This window comes from Micropterus dolomieu, linkage group LG12 (genome assembly GCF_021292245.1).
Source record: "Micropterus dolomieu isolate WLL.071019.BEF.003 ecotype Adirondacks linkage group LG12, ASM2129224v1, whole genome shotgun sequence".
NCBI classification, from domain to species: Eukaryota; Metazoa; Chordata; class Actinopteri; order Centrarchiformes; family Centrarchidae; genus Micropterus; species Micropterus dolomieu.
Window position 1 is genome coordinate 36296427 of NC_060161.1, and position 12770 is coordinate 36309196.

General features: G+C 39.3%; 1 protein-coding gene across 1 annotated transcript in view; it reads left to right on the forward strand.

Moving 5' to 3' along the window:
• Positions 1-12770, forward strand: part of LOC123979965 (high affinity immunoglobulin gamma Fc receptor I-like) — a 24231-nt gene that overhangs the window by 8448 nt on the left and 3013 nt on the right. The window contains exons 2-5 of the mRNA XM_046064076.1: positions 1831-2091; positions 2170-2415; positions 8833-9000; positions 9495-9596. Of these exons, the coding sequence (XP_045920032.1) occupies positions 1831-2091; positions 2170-2415; positions 8833-9000; positions 9495-9596 (777 nt within the window). The remainder of the gene's footprint in view (positions 1-1830; positions 2092-2169; positions 2416-8832; positions 9001-9494; positions 9597-12770) is intronic.

Sequence of the window (12770 nt, forward strand, 5' to 3'; positions counted from 1 at the left end):
CTTTTAGTCCCATACGCACCAGCACGTACCTTGAGATCCTCGGGCAGAGGTCTGTTGTCTGTTCCAGAGTCTCGACTGAAAACTAAAGGGGACAGAGCGTTTTCTGTCAGGGCCCCGAGGCTCTGGAACAGCCTGCCCGAGGAAATCAGGTCGGCTGAGTCAGTGAACTCTTTTAAGTCCCTTCTTAAAACATACTTTTATAGGAGAGCCTTTCCCGATCTTATTTGACTTTATTTTATCCCTTTTATTTTATTGTATTTTACTAATTTTATATTAAATTTTCATGCTCTTATCTTTTTTTTGTATTATTCTTTACACTTGTTAAAGCACTTTGTAACTTGTTTTTGAAAAGTGCTCTACAAATAAGGATTATTATTATTATTATTCACCTCATGCAGCACAAGCAGGTGTTTTCTATTGCATGTCTTACAGGTGACCTTCAGTGTGCACTTCGCTGCTTGATGGCAATGGCCACAACGCCAGCACCTGTTGTTGCTTCTGATCCACAACACCTTCTGCTCTCTGTTCAGCTGCTTGAAGTTGGCACAGCTGTTTAGATAGTGGTTACTGTTGTCGCCGTATGCACAGTAGGCCTTTCCCTTCTCTATCTTACTGCAGCTGTTGGCTGGAGGTTCCGACCATCCATTACCTCTGCAATGTGCTGCACAGCCAGCTTATGTGGCTGCCCGTACATCTTGGTGAGGGCAGCATTGTGTCTGTGTAAGGCTGCCTGAAGTTGCTGTAGGAATCTGCCACAAGTGAGGCCTCTTCGCACTTCGCACTTAAGGTGATCTGTGAGGATCTGAAACTTAAATCACTCCGTGGCATCCTCTGGAAGGATATTTTCTACCACAATCTTCATCCTTGCAAACTCTTTTGAATCTAGAGATGTCACATCAAAGGTACTCAGTAACTTTATCTGACATCTCAAGTAGTGAGTGACGTTTAGAAAGAATAACATCAGTCTGTATCAGTCCCTCCTCGTCTCTCGCAGCAGGTGCGGCTGGTTTGTCTCAGCCAGCATCTGAGTTTTTAAGACTACAGACCAGTCTGTGCTCCAGACAGACAGCTTTCTATTTAGCTTGTTTTTAACATTTGGCTAATAACAAGCTAGCGTTAGCTGTGCTTGTATAAAACATACAGGATGAGATACTGAGGACAGAGATGATTTCATTAACCATTTCTACATGTTTAACAGTACCTTACAGACAGGTGTATTGATAAAGTATTGTCTTAGTAGTTTGGAGCTAAATTAACCCTCACCATATTACACCACAGCCTTTCGCTCTGCTGCCACTGTGTGTGTTTAGGAGCCCACAGAGAGCAGGCAGAGACTGCAGCCTGATGATTTTCTTATCCACTGTGTTTCAAATTAAATCAGATTTGACGCACAAGACATAACGTTACATCATAGGACCCACAAGTCTCAATAGCAGTATCGATAAGCTCGAACCTTATTGATTTTCAGGTTTTGAGAAATTCTGGAACTGGGTCTCCATTCCTATACGTCACCACCCCGTTTTAACAACTAAGCAATTTTTGCAACTTTGAGCACAAAATTAAGCTATCCGGCAAAAAACATTTGGCAAACTATGTGAATAATCAACATTGTAAGGAAGTGACTCAGAAAAATATGAAATATAATAGAAATCAAAATACGCTTTAACGTTCAGCATCAATTTGGCAACAAGTTCAGAAACCTTTACTCAACAAATGACTTGTTAATCGCAAGGCTTAGACATCGAGTTTTTACTGTGACACCTGTCTGGTTATTAAATAATTATATAATTAATAATGAATTACAGTAAAAATCCAATAAATCCCCTCCAGCCTCTCTGACTGTGAGTCCCAGCAGCTCTCAGCTGTTTGAAGGAGAGTCTGTCTCTCTGAGCTGTGAGGAGGACGACAGCTCTGCTGGATGGACGCTGAGGAGGAACACAACCAGAGAAACCAGGACTCAGTGTGACAACTGGGGAAGATCAGCTGGTTCTTCCTGTAACATCAGCTCCATCGACCCATTGGACAGTGGAGTTTACTGGTGTGAGTCCAGAGAGGGAGCAACCAGTACCACCATCAACATCACTGTCACTGGTAAGATCAGACTGTGGAGTTAGTGTTGATGAAGCTGTGTGTAAATGATGAAATGCTGTAGTTTGTCTCTGTGTTGAGGTGGACCAGTGATCCTGCAGAGTCCTGTCCTCCCTGTGATGGAGGGACATGATGTCACTCTGCACTGTAAAACAAAGACCCCTCCCTCCAACTTCCCAGCTGGTTTCTATAAAGATGGCTCCCTCATCAGGACTGAGCCTACAGGTCACATGACCATCCACCATGTTAACAAGTCGGATGAAGGCCTCTACAAGTGTGACATCAGCGGTCGTGGAGAGTCTCCATCCAGCTGGATCTCTGTCACAGGTGAGGAGCTCAAAGATAATTCTTAAACTGACCTTGTTTTGTTTTCTAAACTGGACAGAAGTTATGAATTCACTTCTGTGTGTCTTTCTGTTAGTATGACACTGCACCTCTACCTTTAAACATGTAACATGTGAACATGTGCAGGTAAACTTAACTTCCTCATTCCTTCATCTCTCAGGGGGGGCAATTGTTGCAAAGATGGCTAAGCTGACCAGTTCAATGGTCTAAGTCTGCTATAAGACATGGATTTGTCTTTGTATTTTTGAACAGCTACATTCTGAAGTTCATTGTCAATATCTACAATGAATGAGTAGTCCTCAGTTAAGATAAACAGATCTTTAGCCCTATGGATGTAAAGGCAACTACTTTTTAACTTGGCGTTAATGAAAAAAAGAATGACTGTCACAATCATCTGATTTAGCTGTGACAAACCTTTTATTTAGGAATAACAAATCCAGAATAAAGCACAGTGGCACTGTGCTGATGATGTGCAATGAATAAAATTATTTACAGTTTTTCATTTTCACACTACACGAGACTAATAAGGTAAGCAGAGAGTTGTAAAAAATCCTGTTGATACTCAGTATTTTTATATACTGTAGCTTATATAGAGGTGTGGGCTGTATTAAAGTAGGCACTGTTGCTCCTGAACTCTATAATCACACAGCAACAATGAGCTATGTGCTGTTCTCCCATTGTTCCTATTTATTTACACTTAAACAACAAGGCGTGTAGGGGGAAATATAAAAGGTATATTCTATTGTTTGTGGTTTATTTTCTGTTACTTTCCTACTTCTCCTTCTTTTTCTTTTTACCCTCCTCTGACAAGATGCCAGTGGTGGCCACATCATGCTACCTCCAATTTCTTCTTCGGTTTCTGGCAATAAAAGAAAAAAACAACACATCAAATAATTTTTTAATGGTTGAGTGCAGCAAACTTTAAATTGACTCCAACTCCACATATAAAACCTGGCTTAATAACAATCACATTTAACATAAGCATGACACGGAGTTATTACGGAGCATAACTTTGCCTAGTGGCTAGCGGACTTTTCCTCTCCTCATAGCTTAACAATTACATGTATTATTTATACTGTGTCTTACTGCATCTCCCGACACCACGGTTGAATTTTCAGCCTGAACGTACGTTTTGTACAGCAGCTGGTTGTAGTGAGAGCAACAAGCTGGAGGACTGCCGAGTCGTTTTCAGGCGGCAGAAGCGTAGCTCCTTGTGGGCGCATGACGTAAACACGTTAGTGCGAGCCCTCCCAGAACCCATAGAGAATGCATTGCAGCAGCCGCAGCTCAAAAAAAACTGCCTTTACATGAAAGTCTATGTGAGAGATCGGGGGTTACGTACTGTTACCTGGATTCTATGAGTATAGGCGCAGCCCTCTAAGGCTATCGCTATTGGGTTTACCCCTTCCGTGCACCTGCGCGCTGAGAATTTTAGTCTCTCCTATGTCCGCAACTTATATATATATACACAATGGTGAGACCCATCCTTCGGCTCCCAAATGCCTTTTCTTCAGCACTGAGAAGCAAGGTCCAGTGAAGCGTTCAACTTAGACGGCTGCGCCGATACTCATAGAATCTGGGTTACAGTACGTAACCACCGTTCTATTTCGTATTGGCTTTGCCAGGGACGTGCAGACATTTTGGTGGGCAGGGGCTCAAGGTTAAAAAACGGCATTTAAAAAAAAAAACCCAGATATGGACAGCAGTGTTTTTCTTGGTTTGTGTGGAGGTTAGTGGTGATGAACAAAAGACTAAACTACCAGTGCCTCCAGTTTACCGCTAATTAAACTAAAGATAATATAGGCCTATGTCTTGCTAACACATGACTCATGAACTGAGATAATTTAATAAGTTAGCTGAAGTTTAGCTAAGGCAACATCTCATGGCCTTACAACCTAATGTACTGATGGAGACACTACAGATGAACACAGTAACATTTGTGTCTAATAACGTCATCACAATCGCCACATTGATATGCAGATTAGGTGCTAACTAATTAAAATGCGGCAATTTGCACACATTTGACAAAGAAAATAACTAAAGCATATCACCACAGAACTTCCCCAGTTAATGACTTACATCAAGAGTATTTTCCTCTGAGATGTGCTGTGTAAATATGCAGATTAGCTTGTTTTGGTTCATATAGAATAAATCTACAGATGTAAATAGGCCAAGGGTTTTAGGCTTAAAACCAACATCATCTAAATGTTTATTCTTGAAGTTTTATTTCCATTAGAGTAAAAGAAGACATGGAAGCAAAATAGACCAAAGTCTCAAAACTGACCACTCCATGAAAAAAGTGCCTTAAAGTTGATGGTCGGCTCCTCATCTGATAACTCTCTACTCTGTTAGTTTGTTGTATGCTGATAGATCCTTATATAATACAGACAGCCCTCGCTCAAATGTGAAACTAAGTCCATGTCACCATCAGTAATTGTGTGTGTGTGTGTGTGTGTGTGTGTGTGTGTGTGTGTGTGTGTGTGTGCGTGCGCAAATGCACTGTAAAAAAATCTGTAATTTTAAAGTTTTAGTCCTTTTTATTTCACAGTTTTTTTTCCTGTATTTTTGAAATACATGAAAATATCAAAAAATTGCTAAAAAAACTGTGGATTTACGTGTCTAATGTAAAATAACATGAGAAACCTGTAGTTGTGATTAACCATAACATTTCTGTTATTTTAATGAAAATATTGGTTTTTTTGACGTAAATTAACTGTTACAATACATTCAGGAATTTCCCATATTATTATTATTATTATTATTATTATTATTATTATTAAAAAGAAAAAACTGTTAAAAATACGTTTAATACTGTAAAAACATTACTTAAACTTGGTGCAATTAGTAATAGTTAACCGTAACAAAAAACATTTGTTCTGTAACTTGACATAGATTTTCTTGTTAATTGACAAATATATCCTTTAATTATGGATATTTGGAAAATAAAAACATTGAATAAATGTTATTTTAATCAGTATATAGTGTCTACAAGTATTGTTAAACTGTCGAAACACAGTTTTGATCATTGAAAACAGCCATAATTACTGTAATTTCACAGCTTTTGACTTTTATTATAATTCTTAAATTACAAGTTAGATTAACATAGTATATAACTGCCCCAAAGTGGTAAAATTACAGAAAGCCTTAAACCTTTTAATGGGGTTAAAAAAGAAAACTTCCTGTAAAATTTTGGGTTTGTGAAGAAAAATTAATTTTGATGCCATTTTACAGATACTTGATTGAAGAATCTTAGCTATAGGTGTATTATCAAAACCTAAAGTAAACACATTTAAATCCTGTTTTTCATAATTAAAAATTACCACATGTTCACATTATTACATTTTACATATATCCATTTATTCTATAATAGAGACCAGAAACCCATTTTGAGTAATGTTACAACCCTTGTACTAGGGTTATTTAGGACAGTTTCAGACTTCCTTAAATTTACTTAATTTAAGCAAACTCAGATATTTACATTTATTCATTTAGCTGACGCTTTTATCTAAAAGCGACTTACAATCGAGGTCGCACATGGATGGGTCACAGTGAGGGATTGAACCCGGGTCTCTCACACCAAAGGTGTGTGTCTTATCCATTACGTGATCACCAACCCACAGACCTTTTAAAGTACCACCACAATACAAATTCCCACATCTGATACTATTTATAGACCATTTATTCAGTTTCATGCTCACAACAAATAAGCCACACCTTATTGACGACATTTTCAGATCTATTCATTAGAAACCTAATTGGGTCAACATAAAGAATATTTTGGATACTGTTAGACACAGCTCCAAGATTAAAGTACAATCTGAATGTAAAGTAACTGGAAAGTATTTCTTAAAATGCTGGAATTCTGCTTTCATAGGACTGTACAGAGACATGAAAGGCAGAGAGGGGAAATGGTGGTTTTACATACAGTGAATTTAATGCACAATCCAAAGACTTCTTCTCTGGTTTCAATATGATATATTAGGACTTTCTAAAGCCAGTTTTTGTATCTAGTAAATGTTGTTACGGCTGTATGTGTTTCCATGTGCTGTGCATCCTTGTTCCTTTTCTGTCCTCTAGTTCTGCCCCAGGAGTGCTACAGCTGATTGCTGAATTAGGTCAACCTGGCCTTGCAAGGCAGTGCACAACTGTGTGCACGAGAGTTGGGGAAGTCCAACATTTCTAAATTAAGTTGGTGTACAAAAAGCCTAGAAGTTTTTCTTGGCAGTCCAAATGAATCCATTTGTTTGCAAGTTTTTGGTATGCAAGCCAAAAGTACATTTTCAGATTTGACTGACTTTGCACAACAACACCTTTGGATGACCTAAAGAAACCACTTGGGTTCTTAGCTCAATTGGAAAACATAAACAACGGCAAACAAAATCAACAGTATATCTATCCAAGGTCTGCAAGACATTACGTAAGTTTCCCCTAATAATTGGTATGGTGACCAAATTCTGGAAATGTGTTAGTCCATAGTCCTCTCCACAGAATTGGGGAAGAATTCAAGTCTGGTGGCTACATGGCTGCAAAAATGCAGATAACCACTTCCAAAAGTATTGGGACACCCCTTCCGAATCATTGAATTCAGATGTTCCAATCACTTCCATGGCCACAGGTGTATAAAATCAAGCACCTAGGCATGTGGACTGCTTCTACAAACATTTGTGAAAGAATGGGTCGCTATCAGGAGCTCAGTAAATTCAAGCTTGGTATCTGTGCAATAAGTCCATTTGTGAAATTTCCTTACTACTAAATATTCCAAGGTCAACTGTTAGTGGTATTATAACTAAGTGGAAGTGATTTGGAACAACAGAAACTCAGCCTTGAAGTGGTAGGCCACATAAAATCCCAGCGGGGTCAGCGCATCTGCAGAAGCTGCCAACTTCAGAGTCAAGAGCTACAGACCTCCAAACATCGTGTGGCCTTCAGATTAGCTCTAGAACAGTGTGTAGAGAGCTTCATGGAATGGGTTTCCATGGCCGAGCAGCTGCATCCAAGCTTTACATCACCAAGTGCAATGCAAAGCGTCGGATACATGGTGAAAAGTACGCCGCCACTAAACACTAGTGCAGTGGAGACGTGTTCTCTGGAGTGACGAATCACGCTTCTCTGTCTGGCAATCTGATGGATAAGTCTGGGTTTGGCGGTTGCCAAGAGAATGGTACTGGCCTGACTGCATTGTGCCAAGTGTGTAAAGTTTGGTGTGGTGGTGTTTTTCAGGGGTTGGGCGTGGCCCCTTAGTTCCAGTGAAAGGAACTGTTAATGCTTCAGCATACCAAAACATTTAGGACAATTTCATGCTCCCAGCTTTGTGGAAACAGTTTGGCAATGGTCCCTTCCTGTTCCAACATGACTGCGCACAAGTGCACAAAGCAAGGTCCAATACAGCTGATTACCAGTTTTAGAACACTATTTTGATGTTTTTATTAAAGGAAAATCTAGTATTTGCGGGTGTTGTATCATTCTTTTATACAATATATATTGATTACATTAACAAGATGTTTATGTGAAATTATATAATAAAACTCAATTAAAAACAGCACTCTACTATAAATTTTAAGCCTGATTTGTATTATAGCAGTGTTCAACTATATTTAAAGGTAATTTAATTGTTTTTACAGGTTTATATGTTCTTAATAAAACAATAAAAGCTCCAAAAATTGCACAAGATTTTATGTAAAATTAAAGTTACAGACTTGTCATTATGGAATATTACCGTATTTTTATTTTACGGTATTTTTCTGGTTTCCCAGCTGCCGGAATATTTGCGTTTTTTCACATTTATTTTTTAACAGTGTGCAGCCCAATGCCACAGTTTAGTGTGAAGAAGAAGAAGAAGTGTTATGTATTCCAATAACAACAAAAGAATTGAAAGGATTTATTGCCTTGTGAAAAATAAACAAATGATTAATTTTATATATTTTTTATATATACAAGGTGTGGATGTAGGAGAGGCCCACGCTGTGGGTGGGCGTAGACTAAAATTCTCAGTGCTGCGCAGGCATGCGGAAGGGGTAAACCCAATAGCAATAGCCTTAGATGGCAAAGCCTATAGGAAATAGAACTGGGCGAATTACAACCAGACTGAAATCGCACCAAGAGTCCATGGACTCCATGAAGCACGACTTGACGCTGATTGGACAGCGATCTTCAGAGACAAACTGTCTGTCAAAAACAGTCAAAGCTAACTAACAGTGTGGGAGAAAGTGTGAGAAAAATACCCCGCCTTTCCCTGCTTGGCGGTGCATCACCTAATGAGCAACTCTCCCCTGGGTAAACGGTTACAGTGAAATTTAACTAACTGCACCGCACTGAATGTAAAAACCAAGAGGAGAAACAAACCGTTAAATGAGTCACTGTTATTTTATCATTTTGATAATTATTTTCTGTTCATTTTAGGGAAACCCACCACTACACGTCCTCCTACGTCCACCTGTCTTTCTTCATCACCAGCTCCTCCTCCTCCCTCTGTGATGCTGTGGTCTGTTCCACTGTCCTGTGTTCTGCTGGTTCTACTGGTTCTACTGGTTCTACTGTTAATATGGTGTGTTTGGGGGAAACATACAGGTTAGACACAGACTTCTGGATTTCACACTTTTTCAGAACAGTTTATTTAACATGTTAACACCCATGTAGTGCAGTTCAGTTAGTTGTGACTGCATGTTTTTCTATTTACATTCATGTCTGTTGAGCTGCATGTTAAAGTCAAAAGATTCACTAACAACAAATTTCAGAGCATTTTTACTCTTGAATGAAGATGTTTGATCCAAATGTTCCTCTGTTAAATAACATTTGCATGGTGCTCTCAGTACAGTGAGCAGATCTTCATTGAGACTTTTGCCTTCAGATTGTGTTTTTTTTTTTTTTGATCCAGTAGTGGAAGTTATTTGGATGTGTGTACCGTACACGTGTTAACATTTCAAGATGTATTTTACATTTATAAAGTCATGAGTAATAAGTTACACATTTCAACTACAATTCCAATCAGTTTTCTTCATTTAAATGTCCGTTGATTTCAGTTTAACATAAATTATATTGCTGTTCATGTTGTTTCACTCCAGCTGCTGAAGAAGAAGTTGTAGAAAATGACATCACAGAGGACATCACATACAGTGACATCAGAATATCACATCACCAACGGCAGCCAATCAGACGAGGCAGAGGTAGCTATTTTGTTGTGTGTGTGTGTGTCTGTGTCTGTGTGTGTGTGTGTTTGGTGTTTGTTTGCTTAAGCACTTAGTCCTTGGATCTACTTTTCAAGGTACTTTTTGTGTACATTTCCACCGGGGTATTATACTTTGTCACGCTGTCTGAAAGCATCAGTTATGTCGCACTGAGATGAGAACGCGTTGGAAAAATCTGCTCTGTGGCCCTCCTACCTGACTTGTGAGCCTTGTTTACAATTTACCATTGTTGCACAGTCTCACCTGTCACTGCAGTAATCTCACTATAATCCTCTCTCTGTAATAAGCCTGAATGTAAACTTCTAGAAAAATCCAGTGCTGGTTTGATTGGACCTCTGTGCACTAACTCAGTCATCAAAAAGTCTGATTAGACTGATGCTGGCTCTACATCTCTGGCTGTACTCGTAATGGCTGAGGCTGCCAGTATTTCAGCTGGGTCTGTGTGACCTGCTAAAGCAGCCTGGTAACACCAAAAGATAAAAATACCAAGCGATTTCTTAAGTAATTTAGCGTGGTATTCCAATGCAGTTTTTGCATTTTGCATGCCATTTCACGCCTACTGTCTCAGGTAAAATCAGAATGTGTGGGATATAAATAGCCATGAAAGTCCGGCACTAAGGTGGTGGAGGGGTGGTTAGGGGAATAGTAAGTTGGGCCCAGACCCAAGAGACCGGCGTTCGGTTCCCAAGTGAAACAAGAATTACACAACATTAGCTTTAGGTTTTTATTTACGTTACGTTATGTTACGTAATTTAGCATTTTACATCGTTGCCAACGTTAGCTACATTAGCTACTATGTTACATTATGTTATATAAGTTACCATGCTACATCGTTGCTAACTAGGTAGCTAGCTAGCTAAAGATGCTAGCATTGACATCCCCCCTCCGATGTACTGTATTGCTAACCCTAACCATCATTAATTAAATATGTGTGTCGACAGGTTAACCTCCTTTGTGTTGCTTGAACAGCGTGAAATGACACACGAAAACCTTAAAATGTGTTGACATAGCACGCCAGAATGTCCTTAAAAGTGCTGCGCTATTTATACACCATTCCATGATATCACGTTGGCTTATAGACGTCAGGACTGGGTCTATGTTAGTACTGGATTTGGATCAACTGGCTTATGATCCAGCATCTGCTCTACTGACAAACTTCAGTATAGCCCCTGTAAATTATAAATATCAATTCTTGCATGATGATGTTAATGTTATCAGCTGCTTCAGCCCCATTCAAACTGGCTCCCAGGTTTCCTTTAACGTTTTCAGAAATTTCAAGGAAAAAACTCTTTATAAAATGACTTGACTGAGTATGTGATGTTTATTGTTTACTGAGAGATGTGCATATTGATCAGTATGCCCTGCTAGTCCACATTTTAATAGTCAATGTGAATCCACTGCTTTCCATTTTGCATTAGTCCAGAGTTGTAACTAAATCTTCACTGAGAGACAGATAATCACTGTCTTCTTTTAAAATGATGTGTGCCTATGAGGAGTGCCATCATATCCATGTGCTGTCTGGACTGGTCGCACTAATGTTGCTGCTTGAATGCAATAAAGTCCAGCTGCAGGCTGTAGCACCACCCTTCTCCTCAAATGCCCGGTTTAATTTTGTGCACGCTTGTATAAACCCATGTTCACGTGCGACGTGGTTATCTTTTTCATGCTGCAGTTTATAAACATCATTGCCGTTTGCATTTATCAAAAGTAATAAATATTTGTATTTCACTCTAATATTGTTCAGTCACAATCTGGCAAGCAACCAAGACCAAAACAGACTGAGTTAGCTGTGTTAGCAGGACAGAGAGACTAGAGAGAGATTCACTGCAGCTGCACTGCTTTGAGAGGAGAGAACACAAGTTTACCTGACTGCTGTTCTCAAAACGTCACTCTCACTGAGTTATATTCTCTTCTTTCGCCCAGAAGGATAGACCCTCTTTGTCCTCTCATCAATGTTTTAAATACTTGCTTTCAACATTGACACCTCTACTTCAGTGATCAGCACCTCAATCTCGCACTCAGTGAAGTTTCTCTTTTTCATGTGTTTTGCAGCAGGATTGGCTGTTGTTATTTGGACCTTTCTGGTCATTTACACAGTAATTTACAGGAGGCTTGTGCATGTACGCTCAATTTTACATTGACTGAGATGTATAAAGGAAAGGGGTACAGGACCTGGCGTACGCCTGATTTTATACATGTGGATATTTCTGTGCATATGTACTTTTCAAATTTTGTGAGTACGCCATCTTTCAGTACAAAAGCTGTGCAGTCTTTTTTAGGTGAGGCATCAGGTCTGTTTATTGAGAGGAGACACTGAAGGGAAAAAAAACTAAACTGAAAACAAAACAAGCACCTAAACTGAGCAGCAGCAGCAGATCAGCACGCAGCACTCACGTCTTGCATCTGAGTGTCAGAGGAATGAGATATTAAACGTGCTTTATTACCTATTATCAATCAGCTGGTCCATTTGTTTTGAAGAGGAGGAGACCCACTGTGACCTTGTAGAAACCTCCTGAATAATGAAAACTTATAACAATAACTCTGCACCTAGTATTTAGCTTAACTCCATTAGCTATTAGTTAGTTATAGCTATTTCTGAGTTATAAATACAATGCGACATACAATCTCAGTCCGACATGTGCAAGACTTGAGTGCGATATCTGGGTTTTGATTGTGATTTATTCCAAATGTCACAATCGTGGTGTGGAGGCAGGTTGGAGGACCCAAACGCAGGACACAGAGCGGAGCAGGTATAGTTCAACGAAGGGTTTTAATATAACCAAAAGGGAGCACACTCACAGGTGAGTGGCTGAATAACAGAAATCCAAAATCATACATCAAATTCCAACCAGAATATAGAAACTTCTGTGGTAAACAGGAATAGTGACCCCGGTGAAAAGGGTTCCTGACAATGGCCCTTTCAAAAAGGAGGTGCTATCTGCAGCTATTTTGAACTTTGGTTGATGTGTGCACGGGAGCTACAAACTGCCCTGCCACGTTGCAAGCCGTTGAAGATAGTAGCGCAGCAGTGCTGTTCATGGTCTGTCTACAAGGACCTTTATACATATAAACTGAAACAAATTTGGAAATTAAATCACTTAACTTGAAATGGAAAGTAGTATTAATTTGGTTAAGTTGTTTTAACTTGAAAGT